At 48.5% G+C, this 23557-nt stretch overlaps 1 protein-coding gene across 6 annotated transcripts in view; it reads left to right on the forward strand.

Moving 5' to 3' along the window:
- cacna1ia (calcium voltage-gated channel subunit alpha1 Ia) overlaps positions 1–23557 on the forward strand; it is an 84341-nt gene that overhangs the window by 46353 nt on the left and 14431 nt on the right. For all 6 annotated transcript variants that reach the window (XM_076023998.1, XM_076023997.1, XM_076023999.1 and 3 more), the window contains exons 15-30: positions 1–153; positions 595–695; positions 3082–3205; positions 3298–3366; positions 5868–6046; positions 6126–6252; positions 6527–6652; positions 6752–6841; positions 6930–7122; positions 7938–8089; positions 9999–10108; positions 12770–12903; positions 13781–13851; positions 18084–18162; positions 19150–19271; positions 21984–22409. The exon at positions 1–153 is cut by the window's left edge and continues 576 nt beyond it. In XM_076023998.1, coding sequence (XP_075880113.1) covers positions 1–153; positions 595–695; positions 3082–3205; positions 3298–3366; positions 5868–6046; positions 6126–6252; positions 6527–6652; positions 6752–6841; positions 6930–7122; positions 7938–8089; positions 9999–10108; positions 12770–12903; positions 13781–13851; positions 18084–18162; positions 19150–19271; positions 21984–22409 — 2256 coding nt within the window. The remainder of the gene's footprint in view (positions 154–594; positions 696–3081; positions 3206–3297; positions 3367–5867; positions 6047–6125; positions 6253–6526; positions 6653–6751; positions 6842–6929; positions 7123–7937; positions 8090–9998; positions 10109–12769; positions 12904–13780; positions 13852–18083; positions 18163–19149; positions 19272–21983; positions 22410–23557) is intronic.

A 23557-nucleotide genomic window follows, 5' to 3' on the forward strand; every position in this document is an offset into this window, starting at 1 on the left:
CCGCTGTCGCAGCTCCTGCAGCCCCCTGGCGCCGGCGGTCGGCGGCCCGACGAGCGCGGCGAGGGCACGAACCCGCAGCTGATCGCCGACGTCTACCCGCAGGTCAACAACCGCGGCAAGGAGCGTGAGGACCTGGACGACGAGATCGACTACGTGAGTCGCCGTAGGCGGTGGGGAGGCCAAGCGTAGCTCAGCGTTTCCTTAAGACGGAATGAAGCGCAAGCAACGGCCCGGCGATCCCCACATGAAGGGAACCATTGAGACCGGAGCCTCCGATGCTGCTCATCCCAGCCACCGTGCGGGATTTTCCGCCGATTTGTACAAATTCCGTTAGTTGCTCGCTCGCGCTCACCTGGGACCCCCGGCGGGAGCCCCGTTGTTTTTTTTTTGCACCGTAAACACGACTGCGCGCCAGAGCAGGAAACAAGGTTAATTAGAAGGGAGGGTTTAGGACCTGGGGGGGGGGGGAGTGGGGGGTCTCGCTTTGGTGGATTATAGAAGGAATCTCTCTATCTTTTGTGTTCTACTCTGTTGATGCCCTTGTGTGTGTGTGTGTGTGTGTGTGTGTGTGTGTGTGTGTGTGCGTGCGTGCAGAGCTTGTGCTTCCGCATGCAGAAGATGTTGGAGGTGTACCGGCCCGACTGGTGCGAGGCCAGAGAGGACTGGTCCGTCTTCCTCTTCTCCCCGCAGAACAAGTGAGACCCTCCTCCATTTTTTTGATCATTCTTTTATTTTTATTTAATATTTTTTCCGCCGTCAGCCCCGTTTGATGCAGGACACTCAGTCATGGACTCGTTACATCACGAGGCCGCCGACCAAAAACCACCGGCTGGAGTTATTTATTCATTTTAAAGAGAAGCGCTTTCGCCTTAACCCTCCGTCGCTCAGAACTCGGCTCTCGCTAATTCCAACAGGCCGTCCGCAGCGAGACGAGGTCCTCAGCACAACCTGAAGCCTCCTGGAGGCTTCCTGGAGGAGCCGGCAGAGGCGAAGTTGCTATAAAACCGCAGGAGAGCAGGAGGACCAAGCTGTAAAACGGCGCTAAACAGATTAGCACAGGTGCTGCCGGAGCAGCGGTTTCATCCGAGCTGGACGCTGCTTTTTCCCTCATTAAAAATAACAAAAAAAACTTTTTGGGTTTTTTTTTTTTGCTTTACTCCTGGCTGCAGCATTAAAAAAAAAAACCAAAGGGCTGCCCTGCCGCTGACCGCAGGAGGTGGATGCAGCTTCCCCCAGGAGAAATTACGTGGCAGACGTCTCATTTTACGTTTCTCTTTATTCATTTCATGCAGCAGTTGTCAGGAGGCGAGGACGCTGATTCTGGTCACTGAACCTTTTCAGCAGGAAGGGGCCGGTTTTAGATCTACTTATTGATTTCCAACCCCTCCTCTCTCCCACCAACAACAACAAAAAAAAAGCACTAAACAAAGCACTGTTTTTCTACCCCCCTGCCCCGGGAACCTGGAAACCAGACCCCCGGGTGTGAATGTAATACTGCTGGCGCCAATTAAATCCTGCCGGTTACCTCCGGTGGCGACGCTGCGGCAGCGGGAGAAGCAAGGCAGTGGAGCCGCATTCCATGCAGCCGCGGCTAAACCCAAACACAGCCTCCCCGTGTTGGATCTGTTTCACTTTGTCTCCTCCAAAACCAAAAGATGTTTAATTGCTCTCCGGCAGCGCGGCGCGATATATATACTTCTTTTTTTTTTTTTTTTTTTTTTAAATAGTGTTCGCCGCTTGTGTCTTTTCCCTCGTTCTCCTGTGCTTTTCGTCCTCCCCCTCCCCGCGGAGGGACTCGTACTCAGGAGTGCTCCGCCTGGAAGGCCGCACTCATTGCAATTTGTTTAGAATCGGGAGCGAGCGATGCCGGATGAGGATGTTTGTTTAGCTGCCGAGACGTGAGGGAGCCCTCCCATACGCAACAGACATCGTTCAGGACCAGCTCTGTTGCGTTTCCTCGTCATCTCGGTCTCTCCTTGGCTTTGAGACAAGCACGAGGCTCATTTGAAGGTCCCGTCATGCAAAACTCACTTTGCAAAATCTTTCTTGCCGTCGATTAAACAGCTTCGAATTGAGAAAAACGCACCCTCTTACATCTGTTGCTTGCTAACACACAAATATCTAGAGATTTGGCCCTCTGTGATGTCACAAAGGGCACTGGTCCCTCTCTCAGGTGGGTGAAAACACTTCTAGATCCTGAGTTGAAACCACCTTGTCTCCGCCTTTCAAGCATGCGGAAGGTCCAGCGGACTCGCAAGTCCTGAATAAATCACTCAGAATTCGAGAGTCAATTTACTGAGTTGTGAATCGTGAGTCGCGATCCCTCGTCTCTGACAGGAAGAGTCGGTGAACGACCGCAACAGGCGGGCTGGAGGAACCAAATAAACCATCTTTTGTTCTTTTATGGCTCATCATCTTTCACTGTCTTCCAGCAACAGTGACGGCGGTTCACTTTATTTACCCACCGCTTTCATAAGAGATCACAAGTTTCCCCTAAAACACATTCAATTGATTTGAAGATTTAATTAGAAATATCAAACTTCCCCGTGGTAGAGAGAAAACATGGAGAGAAAAAAAAACCCTCTCCTGAACAAATAGAGAGCAGCAGCTTCATCCTTCCACTCACTGGTTGGGAACAGCGTCTTTAGTTTTTTTCTTCTTCTTCTTCACCTCCATCATATTAAACCTTTAACATTCAGTTTTTGTTCCTTGGTGGGGTTTTTTTTAAAACTCCTCCGCAATGTCCAGGCATCAATCAGTTCAAAACATGTGATGTGACGTGTGTGACGTTCACAAGATACAGTGTGTATACGTTTTGTTGTCATACTTATGTTAATTTGGATAGTACAAAATGTGTGATATGGATGTCTCTGCATTTAAATACATACAAAAAATGTATAACATTGAATTGCATATTTTATAAGAGGAGCAGTATCAGCACAGAGGTCTGTTTTGCTATATTAACCCAATATTCATTTTGTTTGTCGTTCTCTATGATTTGAACTGCAGAATTGTGCGATTTCATTGGCGTACGAGAAGCAAACGTGCCCGAACCAAACTAAACTCGTCGTCTTCTCCCAGGTTCAGACAGCTGTGCCAGTCCATCATCGCCCACAAGCTGTTCGACTACGTGGTGCTGGCCTTCATCTTCTCCAACTGCATCACCGTGGCTCTGGAGAGGCCCAAGATCCTGCAGGGCAGCTTGGTAAACGCGTCCCGTCGGCTCCGTTCGGCCGAGCCAATTTGACGAATTTCATTTGATCGTTCGTCTTCTCCTCTTTCTGACTGCGTCTCCAGGAACGAGTCTTCCTCACCATCTCCAACTACATCTTCACCGCCATCTTTGTGGGCGAGATGACTCTCAAGGTAACATTTTACTGCGTGTCCTCCGGCTGCCAATAACTCCTCGGCGCCGTCCGTCCGTCCGTCCGTCCTCCCTCTCCCGCCTCCCTTGGCGGTCGCCGCGTTTCTCTGAGCAATTAAGCGCCGTCGTTAATTAGCGGTCACTTCTTTCCAGTGGATGCGGTCCATCTCCGGCACTCCTCCGCGTTCTCTCTCTCCCTCCCTCCCTCCCTCCCTCCTCTCCTCTCTTGCTTCCTGAAGCGTCCTCTTGGCTTTATTTTTTTTCCCGCTTCCCGAGGTTCTCTGCGTTCCCGTCACTGTGTTTTCTGGACTCTGCCTCACCCCTGTTTTTTTTTTCCCCCTCCCCCTCCCCTTCCCCCCATCTTCCTTATCTTTTCTTTTTTTCCTTCACCGCCGTCACTGTTTTCTCTCTCTGAAAGGGCTTTGGCACAAGTGGGCCATCAATTATGCACTCCCGCAATCAATTATTAACCGCCCGTCAAGGAGCCGCAGACTTGTCAGCTCCCCCGGACCCTTACATGTCTGCCTCCCTGTCTCCGTCCGTCGGAGCCTCGTGTAGCTCTTTAATATCCGCCGCTGCTTTGAGATGCATTAATCTCACCGTAGGAACCTCGTCGCTGCCACCGCCTGTCCGCGAGATGCAGCGGCGTAAACAGCGCGGCGCAGCCGGGTTTATGAGTTGTTGGGCCGTGCGGTGGAGGTCTAGAGGTTCCTCAGTATGATGAATTTCACTTTGGCAACAATCAGGTGGGTGTCTCTGCTCTCAGTGCTCCGTTCCTCATTGGAATGAAGGCGGCGTTCGGTCCATCGTGAATCCTGCAGCATCTCATCTGATCCGATGAACGTTTGCGTTGCTTTTAAAGGAGTTTTACAGGTACTGAACCCTGTCAGTCAACCTGCCCAGAAATGACAGAAGTCCATCCACTCTCTGGAAAGTTCCTACAGAAGCATGCAGTTCTGGGAATAAGCCCTGAGTGATGTCATACAGGGATCAGCAGGTCAGGGGCAGCACCTGCAGCCTCTGAGAACACCTAGTTTTTGTGTTCCTTCTAAACATGTGGAAGATCCACCACAGCATCAGCTTTAGCAGGAAGCTAAAACTGAGCGTTTTTTTTTTGTGGCAGGCTTCTTTTAAGTCTTGAATCACAAGGATGAGGTTTGGGGACCTTTAAGTCGCGCTTTGGCTTGACATTTGGCTGCAAACAGAGGGTTAACGATGCTGTTTGCTGCAGGGCTGCAACAGGGCTGCAATGGAAAAATGACAATCTGAAGACACATTTGCAGTATAACACGGGACCTTTAATGATTGCACCGGGGGTTGAGTCAATAAGCGGCGCGACATAGCATGAACTTGCACACACGTTTGGGCGGGATAATGGAATCTCCACACTGCGACGTTCTGCTGCCTCCCCAGGTCAGTTTCCATTTTGGCATTTGGACCCTCAGATGTTTGCCAGCGCTGATCTTTCCGCCGTCTTGACGTGTTTGCTCGCTCGCCTCCACACAGTCCCTTTGAAGCTTCACTGGATTCTTGGCAAACAGCCTCAAATGTCAGTTGCAGATTTTTATTTATTTATTTATTTATTTATGTATTTTGCCCGGGCATATCTTACGCTCCCAGTCCAGCGTTGTGCTTGTGCGAGGACACTTTAAGTCAACAACAACAGCTGCTCCTCAAACTGGAAGGAGTAAAGTTTATGTCTCGTTCTTTGATTAGTTAAAATGTAGTCAGTCTGTGGTTTTCTTTGTCTGTTTGTTTGTTTGTTTTTTAGCCCGTCATCGTGCTGTTGTTCTGCAGCATGAAGATGACTTTTGTTATCTTTCATTCTCTCCCTCCTTCTGTCTCGCCATGTTTCCCTCCTGCTGCCATTTGTCTATTTCCAAATGTGACAGTTGTCTCGCTCCGAAGCAGACTGCGGCCTTGTCCTGGCGAACGTGGGCATTTTTACAAATGTGGATTTTTTTTTTTTTCTCCTCCTTCTTCTTTCCATGCGGTTTTGCCTTCAATCCACACACACAAACCGACAAACTCCCCTTCGCCGTTTGTATCTATGTAGGAAACTGCCGCTTTGTTTTGTGTCTTGATGATATTACTTGTTCACCCGCAGGCCATTATTGTCACACAAGACTGAAACTAAACTAGGTGAACTTTTCAAGCAGGAATTTTTACATGTGTCTAGATGAATGTGGATCACCTCTCCCACCGTGCTGAAGTCGAGAGGCGTTGCCTTTTATTATTTATAATCCAGGGGAAGATTCAGAAATAACTTTCAGCCCATGTGTGACTCCAGCTTGAACCTTTGTGACTTAGTGAGTTTCAAACAAGCCTTTTAAAGTGCATTTTAAAGAAAATTCACATGAGAGCATTTCTGAAAATTGCAAAATTTGCAATGAGATGTTTTTGATTAAGGTGATTTTAAACTTATTCAAAAATAGACGGTGATGCACAACATGTTTTCTGGAACGCTCGGCTCCGGTCTGACAGTGTTCCGCCCCTCCTCCAGGTGGTGTCCATGGGTCTGTATGTGGGCGAGCAGGCCTACTTGCGCAGCAGCTGGAACATCCTGGACGGCTTCCTGGTCTTCGTGTCTCTGATTGACATCGTAGTGTCCATGGCAGGCGGGGCCAAGATCCTGGGCGTGCTCAGAGTCCTCCGACTGCTCAGAACGTTGCGTCCCCTCAGGTACGAACCAAGCAGCAGAACTTCTTTTAAAAGTCACATTTGTCAACCTTCTTCAACCGACAACCACCTTCCTCTTCAGGGTGATCAGCAGAGCTCCGGGTCTGAAGCTGGTGGTGGAGACGCTCATCACGTCCCTCAAGCCCATCGGCAACATCGTCCTCATCTGTTGCGCCTTCTTCATTATCTTTGGCATTCTTGGTGTCCAGGTGGGAGAAAAAGCAGAGACAAGCTGTTTTATTATGGTGCATTTATTTTGGATTAGAACGTTCCCTCCCTTCCCCTCAAAACACTTCCTGTCATTTTGATTACATACAATCTCTCCTGCACAACAATTATACCTAGCGAGAACTTTGACCGGCTTCTTATTTTAATTACTGGTTGCCTTTCATACCACTGCGAGCCGCCTCTGAAGGCTCGTTTCTCTGTTTCCGCCCGGACGCCGTTGGAAATCTCGCACTCATCGTACTTTTCTGCCGGCAGCTTTTTAAAGGCAAGTTCTTCTACTGCCTCGGCCTGGATGTGAAGAACATCACCAACAAGTCGGACTGCTTGCAGGCCAACTACAAGTGGGTTCACCACAAGTACAACTTTGATAACCTGGGACAGGTCAGTGTTGCGTTTACTGATTCTTTTATCGTAAGGCGCTGCGCATGTCGATTTTCAGAAGATTGACCAGCGGTTTTCTGTTTTTTTTTTTTCCCTCAGGCTCTGATGTCCCTGTTTGTGCTCGCCTCCAAGGACGGATGGGTCAACATCATGTACCACGGCCTGGATGCTGTGGCCGTGGACCAGCAGGTATGGTCTTCTAATTTGATCCAAAAAATGTTCAAATGCAGCTTCACTTCACCCTCTGAAAACTTCCTCCTTCCCGTCTCTCCTCAAGCCCGTCACCAACAACAACCCGTGGATGCTGCTCTACTTCATCTCCTTCCTCCTCATCGTCAGCTTCTTCGTGCTCAACATGTTCGTCGGCGTGGTGGTGGAGAACTTCCACAAGTGCCGACAGCACCAGGAGGTGGAGGAGGCCAAGCGGCGCGAGGAGAAGCGTCAGCGGCGGATGGAGAAGAAGAGGAGGAGTAAGAGGGCGGGACTTAGCGCACGAAGAGGTTTAATGTGGCCAGAACCAGTGAAGAGAGAAAATGATAATGGGACAATAAGAATGGGTGGCGCACTTAAGCAACGGTACTTCACACTGTCAAATGGCAGGCAGTGATAGAATTTAGGCGAAGGCATGGATGTATTATAAGATCTGGATACCGGACTGGCAATATGGTGGCGTGCCAATCTTTCCCAGTGGTCACTTGAGGTACTGCAGCAAAAAAATCCCATGGGCCCAAAAAGCATTTTCCCTATAGGCCGCAATATAAAAATAATCGCCTTTAAAACAGCTGACAGGACGACTCTGACCTGAAACTTGATTCATAGAAAATCTCTCTAATGTAGATGTTTCAGTTCTGGTCTTTTAGTAAATTTAAAAAATGATAAAGGCCAGAAAATCACCAGGAAAGAGTTTCTTGCCACACAACGTCGTACGTGCTGCTGTGTCTCAGCTCGTTCTGATTGGCAACGTCACTTCCAGACACGTCAGGACGCATCCTGACGTGTCTGGCAGCGACGTTCTCCAGAATCGTTCTGATTGGCCAAACAGACCATGTGAGTTACAGAGGCATGATGGGAAGTGACACTACTGTGCATGCTCTAAGCGCCCATTAATGCGGAAGTCATTGACTTCATTGAAATGAATGGGCCGCCATCTTGGACTCCGGGAGCCTGGTTGAAGGTGGTAAAAAAAAACAAAAACAGCAGAAGCTTTTGTTGTTGTCATGAAGTTTTATTAAGTTTTAATAACAATAATTTTTAATGGGGTCTCCTGTCTTCTTTCCGCTACCAGAAGCCCAGAAGCTGCCCTACTACAGCAGCTACGGCAAAGTCCGGCTGATGATCCACACGCTGTGCACCAACCACTACCTGGACCTCACCATCACCTTCATCATCTGCATCAACGTCATCACAATGTCCTTGGAGCACTACAGTCAACCCCACGTAAGGGAGCCCGCAAGGCCCGCAAAAACCGAGTTACGAGATACTTGTGTTCGGATGACTGACGACTCGGTTACTTTTCAGTCGTCTGAGCCGTGCCTCTGTTATACCGCAATGCTGGGGACCAGCCTCCTGTAAAGCATGTGGGATGCAAAATATATACAAAGACGCATTTGTTTGTTATAAAAATATGGAATATTGGCGATAATACATCAGTAGCAAGTGCGCGGTATCATTTTATTGCAATATTTTCAAAAGACAAACTACTTGGGAAAAGGTGCTTGATTACATTAATTTGCTGCGTTTGTTATCCATTAACATTATTATATACTTGGCATTTTCTACTGTTCTTGTCCCATCAGTCCCTCCTTCTGGAACAGAAAAAAAAAAACCTTTCCAACTATTTCAGCTTCCAAAAAAAGTGCTGAACTGTGTTGGATTTAAGTGTTTGACCTCCACAGATGCTGTAAGCACAATCAGACGCGGCGGTACAGCCAGAAGGTCGCTTGGCTCAAGTCTGAGTGGTCCAGGGCCTTTCTATTTGGGGATGAATGTTCAGCCTGAGTCTGTGAGGGTTCTCTCCAGGTGCTCCAGCTCCCACCCGCAGTCACAGAGGCATCAACACCGGGCTAATTGGCTGTAGCTGTGAGTGTGAGTGCAGATGGTGGCGATTCGTTTTTTTCTGCGAGGCCCTGTGGTAAACTACCAACTTGTCTGCAGTGTAACGCTGCCTTCCTTCGAGAAAACCAAAACACCTCTCTATTAAAATTAAAATAGAAATTCTCCATAACGCCGATTTTTCCACACCGCTCGTGATAAACTAACGTGTATTAATTCCAGTTACCTCCCAAATCTGTTTTACAATGATGGGCACATATTGACTGACGGTAATTGTAGTCCCCAATTATTGTTTTTAAGCCACTGCTTAAAACTATATTTTCCCCCAGATTTGCCAATTATTTAAATCCGTCCATCCCTCCATTTACCATCATCTACTATGACCTCTTGATCCTATCCCAGCTGTCTGCGGGTGAAGGCGGGGCCACAACCTGGACATAGAGACTCACAGACACACAAACAACCACCGACAGTCTTTCAAACCTGGAGCCCAATTCAAAATTCTCCATTGCGTCTTTTGGACTTTGGGAGAAAGTCGGAAGACCCGGCGAGAACCCAGGCAGACACAGGGAGAACCAGCAAACTCCACATAGGAATCGAACCCTTGACCTGAGGGTTGACACCCCGACAACCTCAAACAGCTTGAAAGACAGTGAGGAAGCTGATGGTCAATCAGCATCAAACTGGGGGCCACACAAAGGAGCAACTGATTGCACCTCCGACGGGACACATATCTGTTCATTCCTGTGCGATGAATAGAAGCTCACAACCCTGATACAATTTTTTTTGTATCTTTATTATTTGCGCGCAGGGCCAGAAAAGTGATTATCGTCGAGATAAGTCGGCCTGTTTTGCCCTTTCTACCGAACAAAAAAGGGACTTCCGTCGTCCTGTAAGTGGGGGAGCATCAGATAAATAACACGCAGGTCTCGGATGCGTTTGTTCAGTCGCCGGTTCTGACATTTGGCAAGCGTCCAGCGGCTGCTGACGCTGTTCTAAGACGCTGGGAGATCCACACGGGGCCAAAAAAGAAGAGATAATCCCGAGACTCTTTTAATAGCAGGAAGCGAAGCTGGCGCCGCGTTCAAACAATTAGAGCGCCATCGCCTTCGGAGTCGATGAGAATGCTGGTAGACGGGAGCGGCCGGCGCGTTCAAATGTTGTGTGCGTCGAGCCTCTGGCGCGGTCGGCTCGGCTGCACAAACAATAGAAACACTCTGCAGTTTCTCCCTCCCCCGACACACACACACACACACACACACCCATGTCCCCCTTTTGTAATCTCTCGTTGCAGTCTCTGGATATGGCCCTGAAGTACTGCAACTATTTCTTCACCTCCACTTTTGTGCTGGAATCCATCCTCAAACTAATCGCCTTCGGCTTTCGCCGCTTCTTCAAAGACAGGTAGTGTGCAGTTTTTTTTTCTTTTCTCCCCCAACTGTGTGAGTCGACGCTGCACTCGTGTGTGTGTGTGTGTGTGTGTGTGTGTGTGTGTGTGTGTGTGTGTGTGTGTGTGTGTGTGTGTGTGTGTGTGTGTGTGTGTGTGCCTGCCTGCCTGCCTGACTTTGTCATCCGTGCATTATTTGTTTGTTCCGTTTTCAAACTGAAGCCAAAGCCAAAAAAAACAAAAATCAAAACTTGTATTTTTTTTCAATATCGGTTTCGACAACCACAATGAGAAAAAAAACAGATAACAATTTGTTTTTCCGATTTTTTTTGCTCAATTGGAAAATAGACAAAACGGATAACGGGTGGTTGTGCAATTTGGAAACTTCAATTCGAGGCAAAGCCGGTGACCCGCAAGTTTTCTACTACATCATAGAGAGTTTTCTTTTTGGTTGTGTTTTGTTGTTGTTGTTGTTGTTTTTAACGTATGGAAAAGAAAGCAGAACTGATCTTGAGTGCAAAATCGGGAATCGGAAAAACGGTTTATTTGTTTCTTTGTTTGTTTTTATTTTGGTTGTCGAAATAGTCAACTTTTTTTTTTTTACTTTTTTTTGTTTTTGGCTTAGGTTTGGTTTGGTTTAAAAAAAACAAAACAAAAGATTGTTTGTCCATGCGCTCGTTTCCAGCGTCCTGCCCGTGCACGTGTACAAATCCCCGCGACGTCTCGCTTTCCTTGCAGAATTCACCCATCCAGCCGCTGCACCTCTTTGCTAATCTGCTGTCCAGAGTTGTTTCTGCCGCCGCTCTCCTTAATCTGCTTTTATTTTTCGTTGTTCTTTTTTCCTCTCACCATCTTTTGTCACAGCCGAAACAGCACGAGGGCCCTTTCGGATTAGGTGCGGCGCGGCGGGCTTTGCGCGGCTCGCAGGAAGTCGACAATTAGGACGTCGCTCGAGCGCTCGTCACTTCGGCTCAGCCGCTCGTCGTCGTCGTGTTGGACGTGAGAATTAAACATTAAAGAGTCGACCATTGGAGGGTGGGGGGGCGGGTGTAGGAGGTGGCGGTGGGTGGGCTTCCAAGCGCATGCCGTAATCTCTTTGAGTAACGTTATTATAAATAGTGGCGCGATAAATAGCGCAAAAAAAAAAAAAAAAGTGTAATGGCAGCGCGAATAAAATTGGCGATTTGCTTTGATGGTTATAAATGGAGTCGGGGATCGGAGCCGCGGCACTATAGAGGATTACGACCCGTCTTTTGAGTGCGAACGCACCATTATTAGCTCCACTGTAAGTGGGCGTGCTGGCAACATGGATTTTCTGGTCCGACGCGATTGGCCCTTTCATTCCCTCTCGTGCGTTCGGTCCACTTTGCATGGAAACGTTTTTTTCCATTGTGTTTTGTTTGTTTTTTTCTTCTCCTGCTCCTCATCATCATCGCTGTCTGTTTTCCGTGACTGATTCCACAACAGCCCCGATGACGGGAGGGAAAAATAACGGGTGGAGAGCAAACTTTTATTTCCCGAACAGCTTCGAAACTCCTCGAAACGCTCCTGCCGCGCACGCCGCGCGGCCGTGACTCCGTTCTCCGTCAAAGGGGGCGCTGTTGTGTCCTGTGGAGGGACGGATGAGCTGCCAAAAGCCTTTACTGCTTTTTTGACTATCAAGTAAAGCAAGTAAAATGGAAGGATGGCGTGAATAATGAGTCAACATCCAAGTCTTCACACGTAGATGCTCTCTCAATTGGCTCCCGATCAGACGTAAACATGAGACGAATCCAAATCTTTGGAGCCGCTGAAGTTGAAGACATACGGGGGGGGGATGCAGAAAAGATTTTTATTATGTCCCTTCTGAGGCCCTCGTGGCCACCGGGCTGCGTTCCGGCATCCCTGTATTCCCCGTCCAAGTGCTTCCGAGCACAGCAACAAACGCCGAGCGCAGCAAAAAACGGCCGCTTTGACCCCCCCCGCCCGCCTCCCCCGAGGGCGGCTTCACCTTCTCAAGCCGAGGTGGGTACGAGGGAGTCGTGGAGGGCTGGAAGAGAGAGAGAGAGCCTCGTCAACGACTCTGAGCTGGCAAGGAAAATGTTTTCGCCGCTTTGATCGCTTCGCTTTGTCGCCTCACTCTGGATGTGCCTCGTAAAAGTTGTATCTGTCTCATCTTGATTAAAGTCCAAGTTCTCGTGTGTGTGTGTGTGTGTGTGAGAGAGAGAGAGAGAGAGAGAGAGAGAGTAAGTGTACGTACTTCTGGGGCTTGTTTCCAATATAGATATACAAAGATAAACAACAAAAACACGCCAGCAAGCAAAAACTAGTGCACAGCGTATTGGCGTAATTCCAGCTGCCCGCCAGTAAGTAAGACGTTTGATTGACAGCGGTGGCTACAGACCAACACCCCCCACCCCCCACCCCCCTCCTCCTCCCCCTCCCCATTTCACAAACATCTGTTTCTCATCTGCCTTCAAGGCGGCAAAGAAAGAAAAAGACAGAAAAAGAAATTGCCTGACAAGCATTTTGCGGCACATGACGGATTTATTAAGGGCTTCGGGGGAGGCGGGAACAGCATCCCCGCTACGAAATGTGACAATCTCTTAGTTGATCGCTCCCGGCGTAGTCAGGCAGGAGGCGCCGTGCAACTCTGTTCACCTCATCTGAGCGTGCGTGCGTGCGTGTGCCTGCGCCAGGTGGAACCAGCTGGACCTGGCCATTGTGCTTCTGTCAGTCATGGGCATCACCTTGGAGGAGATTGAGATCAACGCCGCCCTGCCCATCAACCCCACCATCATCCGGATCATGAGAGTGCTGCGGATCGCTCGAGGTACGCAACGCAAATGCACACAGACGCGCGCGTTTCCACTTTCCCTTCACGCACTTGTCAGCAAGTCAATTCACCGACTTGTGAGTCAGGACTCGGCCCCATAAACTTCGGTAATTCATCCCAGCGATCGCGAGCTAGCTAGCTAACCCGCGAAGAAGGGACTGTGCAACTTTTCGCTATTGTGCGACCTCTGTTATAACAACATATGAAACGGTCTTCGTCAGCCCTGCAGGAAAAGCAGCACTTCCTGGTCTCAGCTCAGCTCCCCCTTTTCCCTCCGAGGCCGAGCTGCGAACGAACAAACGAATCACCCCGTTCAAAGTAGCCCGGCTCCACTCCTGCACTCACAAAGAGAACAAATCACTCTCTTGATTGGAAAAGAGAGGAGAAGAAATAACAATCTTAACAACTTGTTGAACTTTCATTATTTATCACAATGAGTTGAATCATAAACCCATTTCAAATTGGAGCTGGTGGGCGGAGCTTGTGTGCTCGTTGTGGATTGTCGCACGCTCTGGGTGACTGACTTGCTGGCTAAAATGAGTCAGTAAAAAGAATTGAGTTTCTCATAACTGGCTCACTTCCTGCGATTCCTCTTTAGTGTCCTGTTGAGGCCGCCAACAGCCTTAGCATTAGTGACTTAGCTATGACAAGAGCTGTTCCCCTGTGTGCATGTGTGTGCGTGTGTGTGTGTTTGGCCGACTGGCCGCACTACACAGAGGTGTAAATTAAGAATTGACCTTTCCGTAGTTTAACATTTCCCGTTTAGTGTGTAATTGAACCTGAGGGATTTTCCCCCTAAATGCCCGCACTTAAAGTCTCTGTCTGTTTTTTTCCCACACACACACACACACACACACACACCCACACACAACAGTGCTGAAGCTGCTGAAGATGGCGACAGGAATGAGAGCTCTGCTGGATACGGTGGTCCAAGCCCTGCCTCAGGTACACACACACACACACACACACACACACACACACACACACACACACACACACACACACACACACACACACACACACACACACAGATAGAGTGAGAGAGAGAGAGAGAGAGAGAGACTCTACCTCTCCTCTTTTTTTATTTAATTCCTCACAATAAGCACCCACACACACACACACACACACACACATACATGAATAGAGAGCTTGTCAGCCCGACTCATTCAGTCAATAGTCAAAGTGGAACGAACCCCCCACTTCTTCTTCTTCTTCTTCTTCTGCTGGCTCACAAGCAAGTCTAATAGATGACTCATTTATGCTACAGACTGGTGGGCTGGCGCACTCGCAGACATGCGCACAAAATACACACACACGTGCGCGTGCACACACACACACACACACACATACGCACGCACACACACAGACTTTCTTCTCAGCGCCAGCGTGACTGCTGAGACTCCCGCCGCGGCCACAGCGGGCTGGAAACTGCGACACGGTTGGGAAGTGGGGGTAGGGGGTGGGGGGTGGGGGGTCTTTTGTAAACCCGTCTGCAGTTTGTTTGTTTGATGAGAGTCACTGCGTTGCGCTCCGGCAGCGGTTTCTCTCTCTGCTATTAGTGACTGTTAGAACCACGCGGGTTATTTTTGTGGGCGAATCTTTCGAGTCAGTAAGAAGGTAGCATGCAGAAGCAGGCAGGCGCATTCATCAGCGGCCGCTGACTGAAGCTCCGTCCTCCAGATTCTATTTTTTGAAGTCTTTTTTTTTTTTAAAGCGGTAATTTGAACATCATTTGTTTACCTGTCGACAAAAAAAAGCTAAAGACGTCCGTTTCAAAAGGTGCTTATTTGTCTTCAGTGTCCTGGTGCGGGTTCATTTAACTATAGCAGAGCAGACTATTTCATTTTTGAAATGTCATTTAAAGGCTGTCCATTTCCTAGAAACCACATATTTAGCCCTCTGCTTAGAGCCTCCTGCGAGAATGCTGGTTCTGAGCTCACTTCCTGCTAGCAGTGAGACTCTCTTGTACTTTTTTAGACACACCTGTCTGGGTGGATGAGAGCCCTTTGTGACATCACAAAAGGTTGGTTTTGCACAAGCGGCCGTTTTGGCACGCATCTTATGAAAAGCAGAGCCAGCCAACGTGTAAGTCAAAGTTTACTGACAGGCTGCAGACCCTTATAAGCTGCATCGTACGCTAATTTATACTTCATATGTTAGCCTAGCCTAGCACTGGGACACCAGAGTGATGAAGCAGCCGCCATTATTTTAGCTTTTTTAATCAAGCTAATTGCTTACATGCCCCTGCACCCACACGCCCCTGCAGTTGTTTCTTAAGTTTCTCCACTTTTGGAACAAAAGCATTTTGGCCCGTTTCCCAAAGAACTTGCTGTTCCCAAGCAGAACGACAGCTGTTTGGACAGGTGGGGGTTCGATGCCAAGCCGGCGCTTCATTTTATGGCCGCGCACGATCCGACACACTCGGTCCGACCTCTTGACCGCGACGGGGCAAATGGAAGGGGGCGGGGCCTGGAGAGTCGCCCAGCGCAAACCTCGTCGTCTTCCCCGCTATCGATCCGGCGCTCATTAACACGGAGCCCTTTGCGCCGTCCCAAGGGCGGGGAGGGGAGGTAATTAAATCCGGGGCTAATTAGACAATTTCCACGAGGCGGGGCGCCGCACCGCACACGTGCGTTTCCGGCGTCGTGAAAGTGTTGCACCTGGCGAGACGTGAACCTCGAGGCGGCGCGACGTCGTCAGTTTCAGAGTGGAAATGAAATGGCAGGCCGCCAGCTGGGGATACGGGGCGGAGTATTGACATTTCAACAAAGGCTTCATCATATTACTGTAAGGGAAGGAGCGGGAGGATAAGAAGGCACAGGGACCGATATGAATAATGAAAGCGGGACACGCTGGGTCGGACGGCCGACGGAATGCTAATTTATGAGAGTGAACACGATGTGAGGCGCTGTTTATATTTAATAGGCTGTGACAGGACATAAAGATGTAATAAGGAATCCATACACTGACAAAATGGCCCAGTGAGCTTTTCAGCTCGTCGTCACGTCAAGAGGAAGACTTTTTTTTTTTTTTTTTTTCTTCTCTTCACTGCCTGCCTGCCTTCACTAAAGCTGCAGTGAGATGAAGCACAAGCGGTTTCAGCTATTGGCTGCTAGGTATTAATGTGTATCTGCGTAGAATGTAGATGGAAATTCCTAATGAATCAGGCTCTGTGAGGTGCTCTGCTAAGCAAGTTAGTTTTTCTTGCTTCCTCTCCTGGGTTTTAATTGTAAAATATATGAGATACATGCTATTATTGTTATTGTGATGTCAAATTTGTTCAAATATTTTCCTCGCTGCCAGCCTGATTGGCTCTAAAAGGGTCCTGGCTGAATAAAATTCAAATTTAGTTTTCAATTATGGACCAATTTAAATTTAAATTTTAAAAAAATAGTTAAATAAATCATACTAAAAGGAATACAATTTGTCAATTTACAAATTCATTTTTGTCTTCAATGTTTCTGCTTCGCAGACTTTTGAAGGTGCGGTGTTTGACAAATGTATTAGACCTTTTTAAACCTCCCGTCATAAAAATGAGAAAACATAATGTAACATACATACGTATTTTACGTATGAACAACTAAATATATTTTTGTCACTTATTTGGCAAAAACAACCAACTGAAACATCAAAGTGTTTGAATTTTCAGGACTGAATTTGAGGTGGCGCGCCGAGATGTCGGGAATTAATCGGGCATAACTTCAAACCCGCTGAAAAGCCCATTTTTGTGTACGAGCGATTCGACGTTTTAATCAAGAAATCATAATGTGCTCTACAAGCCAATGTAGAAAATTGATGGATAACAATAATGATTGTATTTCAGCATTGAAATTATAAAAGCGCTTTAAAAAAAAAAAGTGTGACAGAGCTTCAATAATTCAGCGGCGCTCCGACTCCTTCCCACTTAGCTTCGCTCGAAATCTTTCTCTTTCTTTTTTATTACTGAGGCTGAGTGAAATGGTCCCCGCCTCAGACTGGCTGCAGGCCCGACGCTGCTCAGTGGGGGCTCAAACGCTTTAACTTTTCAGACTGTCGACGAAGATGCGGAGACGAGCGTCAGCCGAGAGAGGGACGCACGCTCGGCAGCGTCCCATACAAATGCAGAGTTATCACAGCGCCGCAAATGAATATATGGCAATTACCTCCATTACTTTGGGTCTAAAGGGACCCATCAGATCGCTCCGCCTGTAATGGGCTCTATTTGTCTGCATCATAGGTAATATTTTATAATGAAGACACCGCTAAGCCTCCGCTGTGATATATGGTTTCATCCCCCCCCCCCCATCCCACAACCTGATGCGGCTTTTTCCCATTTTTTTTCTTTTTTTTCAAACGGTACGAACGGTGAAATCCCATCTCCCATAGAAACCAGCGACGCTCGCTGCTGACTGCTGATGTTAACCCCCCCCCCCCCCGTCTCGTGCCGTTTTAATTAAATAGATACAACCTTAAATATGCCGCCGTCATCGGCGACCGGCTCTCAAATGCGTTTCAATCGCATGTTCATTGCGTTAGCTTGCCAAAATTAAAAAAAAAAAAAAAATGAGAGAAAGCTGTCGAAATGCCTCTTTGACTCGCAAAATTATCACTGCCGCCGATGTGTCGTGTGGCAAGGTGGAACTAATCCAGCTCCCAGACTGGAAAAAAAAGAAGGAAAAAAAAAATCCCCCAAAGCATCAGGGGTTGAGCTGCATGGCAGCAGTCGCAGAGGAGCGGCGTGCTAGCGCGAGGCAGGGAAGTAAAGCACGGTAATTAAACTACACGCCAGCAACAGGAGATTAGCAGCCGCAGTCGCAAACGGCACATCACGGATTAAATTAACCTCCAGCGGCGGCTTGATTGCATCGATTCCCATCTCTGGAATCTCACCCGTCCACCTCGGGGGGTGGGGGAGTGGAGGGGGGGAGGCTTTTTACTCGACCTCCGTTTTTTTCCATTAATTCCAAAGCAAAGCAGGATTCTCCTGCACGTGAAAGTAGGGATAGGAGAAGGTGGGTGAAGCTGTAGAGAGACTCAGAACAATCCGCCTTTGCTTTGGAGGTAAAGAGATCAGTTTGTTTCACCTGAAAAGATTTGGAAACGTGTGAGTCACCAGGTTAAAACTAAAACTAAAACTTAAAAAAAAAAAAAAAGCCTTGACAGCACTGTGTGTGTTTTTTTTTCTTTCTTTCTTCCAGGTGGGTAACCTGGGCCTGCTCTTCATGCTGCTGTTTTTCATCTACGCCGCCTTAGGAGTAGAGCTGTTTGGAGAACTAGGTAAGTGCGCCACGCAGCCGGCCACTTTGCTCGGCGCCGCCTCCCGTCGGGCCGCATGAAAGCAGCCTGCAAAGTGGCAGCGGCTCCAAAGCTTCCCAAGGCCTTTGTCGAACCTGCTCCACAGAGAACGAGCGAAGAGACACTTCTGGGGGTCAAAAGGTCGTCCGACCCCTCAGAAGGTGACACGGCGATCGCCGAAGGATGCGGGACTCGACATGCTGTGCAACTTAAAATAAAGTCATGTGGCACAGCGAGTCTTCCTTATGCCGCATTAATCCTGCCATCAGGTTTATATATAGAGATGTACATGGTGAAATAAAAGGGATTATTCCGACTGGTGCGCCAGCTGCACGTTCACAGTATGGATGCAGTGTCACCGTGTGTCTTTTGACAAAGAGTTCGGACTCTTTATGCCTCTGTGAATGTTTGCTGCCTTCACTTGTGTTATTTCCTCTGCGTCTGTTATCAGTCAGACGCTTTTAAAAGGGATAAATCCGCGCTCTAGCATTGTCATGCGAAAGCGGCGCCCCGAAAATATCCTCGCTGAGATGAAGATCTCCGCCAAGATGTCACATTGCCCCCTGTGCCCCCCCCCAACCATTGGTTAAAAAAAAAGAACGAAAAAAGATTAGCGGCAAAATGCATGCGTCTCCTTCCTCCTTGGGGCCGTTCTGGGGATTATCTTTGGATGTAAGCTCCAAGACAAACATTTTTTTTTTTTTGTCTTGTTTTGTTTCCTTCTTTTTTTTGTGTGTGTGTTTTTTTTTTTTTTTGAAGGGTCGCACAGCTTAGATTCGGTATCACGCCGGGTCTCAACTCGACGGGCAGCAGCAGCTTAGCGGCCGATTTTCTAGAAACCTGAGACTGTCGCGACATGACCGTTCCCTCTTTTCTCTCTCTCTCTCGCTCTTTATCTCTGCTTCATCTCCTCTCCTCGTCCCTCCCCACCCCTCCCCTCCTGCTTCACCCCCGCCCTCCCCCCGGCAGTTTGCCATGCAGACTATCCGTGCGAGGGCATGAGTCGTCACGCTACCTTTGAGAACTTTGGCATGGCCTTCCTCACCCTGTTCCAAGTCTCCACGGGCGACAACTGGAACGGCATTATGAAGGTACGCGGGGCCCCGCCCCCTCACCACCGCACCGCGCACCCATCAGGACTACCTTACGGATCCCCAGACATGACATGGGGGAGAAAAAACACATAAATTGTGGCCACAATATAGATACAACGTGTACGAAATAATAATTAATTTGTCCTTTCGGTACATTAATTTGCCCCTGCGAAATTTCAATCTATTCCCACTAATTTGTTCCCACAAAATACTAATTTGTCCCAGCTAAATATTAATTTGTGGCCACAATATAAATGGACCGTTGCCAGGAGCTACGTCTCTGTGGCCGTGAAATAGCGTAAAACTGCATTAGATTACAGGACATCCTTGAGGTAAGTATTAGTTCTCATTATGTTCTTGTCAATGTCTTGTCAGTATGTCCCACATTTAGACAGGTGTTTCATTATCAGGCTTGGGTTTAATACTTTGTTACAACGGCTAGCTGACATCAGCAGACTGCCCCGGACTATTTTGTAACCACAAATAAGCACTTTCGTGCAAACCTCAATTTTATTTTGTCGTACTTCATGGGGACGAATTAGTATTTAGTACGCATATCATATCTATATCATCATGGCCACAATTTGTTTTTTAATTACCCCTCTCCCCCATGACATGTGTGGGCCTCCGTACTTCCCCAAGCCACCTGGATCCAATATTGTGGCCCATTCATTCCAATGCAGTTGCTCACCCAGCGCATATGCTGAAAAGGTTTTTATATAGAGAGCGTGCGCACGTCCCATCGTGCCTCTGTAGTTCCCATGATACATCAGGACGCATCAGCCAATCAGAGCGAGCCGAGACACAGCAGCAAGTACGACACCGGGAATGAACTCTTTATTTGCGATTCTTTGTCCTTTTACAGGCGTTTCTATTTGTATTGCGGTCTATGGTGAAAAAAAATGCTTTTTGGACCTTGTGAGGGTTTTGGCTGTGGCCACTGGAAGAAAAGAAGAAAAAAAAAATTGCCACGCCGCTCTATCGGCAGTTCCTGTAATGAATCCATGGTACTACCTGATGAGTGATTAGGGAGTAAGACTCCTCCTCCTCCTCCTCCTCCTCCTCATCCTCCACCTCCCCTCCTTTCATCCCATCTCCTGTGCTTGTGATGATCGCTGATGAAAAGACAAGCGTGCTTGCTCAGCACCTGGCTGTGGATTTCCTCGGCGATCAGCAGCAGGGGAGACACACGTGCGCGCGCGCGCACACACACACACACACACACACACACACACACACACACACACACACACACACACATAAAACGCTCATCTGTTCCATCATCCGCAGCCACTAGCGCTCCTCTACCCCCCCTTGCACACCGTAGCGCAAAAAGCAGGCAGGTATGGAGACTGCCACCGTATGTTTCTGACTGCCGCGCGCCATTAAACACAGCCCGGCCCCCGCCGAATAAATCTCCACCGCGCTGGCTCCGTCCTCGGCTACGGGTTTGGTAGAGCCCGTTTTATTTGTCTTTTTCCAGGGTGAAGTCGGCAGAGGCAGAGTGGTAATTAGTCGCGCGGTGGATGTTATGGAAGAAGGGAAAATAATGAGGCGGGAGAGAAAAGGAGGCGCCGGCGAAGCGTAATAAGAGGGAGGATGACAGCGGTGCATGATGGGGTTTAAAGAACTGACCAGTTATTATGATTTCACCTGTCGAGAGACGGCGAGAACTGCAGCGGAAGGGAAGTGGGGGGGGGGGCGGGGGGGGGGGGATACAGACGGCGGCGAATGAGAGCTAATGAGAAAATATGCAAGGGGGAGTCGAGGCACGATCGGCGGGGGTGGGAGGGGAGGGGAGGGGAGGACGCTAAAGTGCAAAGTGTCGCCACGAGTTTAGGCCTCCTTAAAACACAGCCGGGGCGAGACGCCTGTGCTTCCTGCAGAAAACACTTGTCACTTCTGCTTGTGCTCCGATCGAGCGGCGAGGCGGCGGCAGAAGAAGAAGTAGCGGCGAGGCGCAAACAATTAAGGATGTGAGGATTGATGCAGGAGAGTTATGGGGAAGATAAAGAAGCTTAGTGAGCTTAGTGAGAAAGACTCCCTGTGTGCACTGTATACTTTACAGTTAGTGGTATCCATTTTACACACGACTCACTCCTCAAGTATGACTTTCTGCTTAACCGCCCTCCAAAAATTGAAGTACATATCATTAAAGTGTGCATCGACTACTCTGTGGTAATGTAACACAAACAAAAGGGGCTTAGATAGACAGACAGATAGACAGACAGACAGATAGATAGAACTTTCAATAGAGCTGTGCTCTTCCATTATCTTGTAATTGATTCATCTTTTGGTCTATTGGTCATTCAATGAAATGATTGTTTGCATATAAGGTGAAAAAAATCTTGTGAAATTGTCATAAGCAAATTCTCATAAGCAACGGCCACAATTGTGTTAAAGTATTGGGACATATGAAAAATATCCATCCTGTCATCATGTGTGATTGGATTAATGGTTTTAATCATTTCAATCTTTTATCACAGCCAGTGACTTTGCGCAAAGTCACAAACCACATTGGACCAAGTAATTAGATATACAGATGGATAGATATGTTTTTGTAACATGCTCAAACCTTCAGAGAGAGCAGCAGCTGTCAACTGCTCTCAGAAATAATAATCTGGGGCCTCCAGTGTCTGGCCGGCGTGAGTGACGCTTTCCTTTCTTCCGTCTCTTTTCTTGCCCTCCGCCTGCGCGTCGCCCACCAAGGACACGCTGCGGGAGTGTCCGCCAGACCACGGCACTGACGTGGACTACGGCTGCAACCCCAGTCTGCAGTTTATCTCGCCAATGTACTTTGTCTCCTTCGTGCTCACCGCCCAGTTCGTGCTCATCAATGTGGTGGTGGCCGTGCTGATGAAGCACCTGGACGACTCCAATAAGGAGGCCCAAGAGGAGGCGGAGATGGATGCAGAAATTGAGCTGGAGCTGGCCCAGGGCACCCTCTGTTGCATGGGCGCCCCCGGATGCGGGGGTGCGCGGATGGACAAGGCAGCGGTCGGGGCGGCGCCGGGAGCCTCGGCCACGGCGGTGACCAAGGAGCGGGGCGGAGCCAGGGGCGAGAAGGGCGACGGCGTGAGGAGGATGCAGCACGCGACGGGCGCCGCCCACCCGGGGGTGTACTCGCCAGTGCAAGTGAGTGTGTGCTTTTGGTGTGTGTGTGTGTGTGTGTGTGTGTGTGTGTGAGAGAGAGAGAGAAAGATGAGTGGAGATAGTTTGACTGATATCCCTGAATGTTGTGCATGTGTGTGGTTCTGCAGACGTGCCAAACTTTTTGGGTTTTTTTTAATTCATTAATTTATTCCTTAGTTTTTCCGTTCCCGTAAGAGCGACGTAACAATCGGATTCCCGCTCGCCCGTGGAATTTATCCCCCAGAAGCGTCGCTGTGCTCAGCCGCGCTCCCTCAACACGAAGTTGTTTATTGCAGTGCAATCAAACCTGAGGTGCGGCGTCAGCGCTTGGCGGCGTCTCGCGCACCGACTGTCGGTCAATGTCGGTCCGGTATTGAGGCTTTGTCAGCGATGATCCCAGGTGTGTTTTGAGGGAGCGGCTTTGGAGGGAATTTGAGGACCTTTCACTTCTGTTTGTTGTTTGTTTCCGATAATCCAGGGCCTCGCTATTATTAAAGGGTTTCCCATCATCAAAAACTGACCTTTTCAGCTCTTTAACATATATTTTGGCGTCACTGGCAGGCCAGCGAACACACCAAGTAAAAAAAAACTTAAAACTTTTTTCCGTATTACTGGGCTGAAACAAGGACATCCCAAGTCAAACTGATTGTCAGACCACTGCCGACTTTTTTAAGATGCGAGCGAGGCATCATTGCAAGTTCTAGTAGCTATCTTCCCCACTAGCTAGCGCTACCTGTGAACAACCTCTTTGGGCTGAATTTTTGTAAGGCCTGTACAGCTCAAACTAGGCGATCAGATCATATCATTAATGATGGAAGTAGCCCACCCACATTCATGTATTAAATCTTGAAATGGCCATAACAGGGCCCCTTTCAAGCTTTAAATTCATAAAAGTAAAAAAATCCACGCTGTCGGGCAATGTCAACCACATGCCAAACCAGCAGGTGGCGACGCACTGTCTCAGCTGAAGGACGTGTTGGCCAAAAAGGAACCTAAAAAAAAAGCCTAAAAGGCTCAACAATGCTGTGTAAGTGCGAGTGCATGTGTGGGCTGGCAATGACGTCGAGTTCCTCCTGTTTTTAGCTCAGATTCTAAATTTGACTCTCTAGTGGGAGCGCAGATGTACAAAACACGGACATGTAATAAGTTCT

This window comes from Nelusetta ayraudi, unplaced genomic scaffold, assembly GCF_046127955.1.
Source record: "Nelusetta ayraudi isolate G7.1 ecotype Tasmania unplaced genomic scaffold, CSIRO-AGI_Nayr_v1 ptg000016l, whole genome shotgun sequence".
NCBI lineage: Eukaryota > Metazoa > Chordata > Actinopteri > Tetraodontiformes > Monacanthidae > Nelusetta > Nelusetta ayraudi.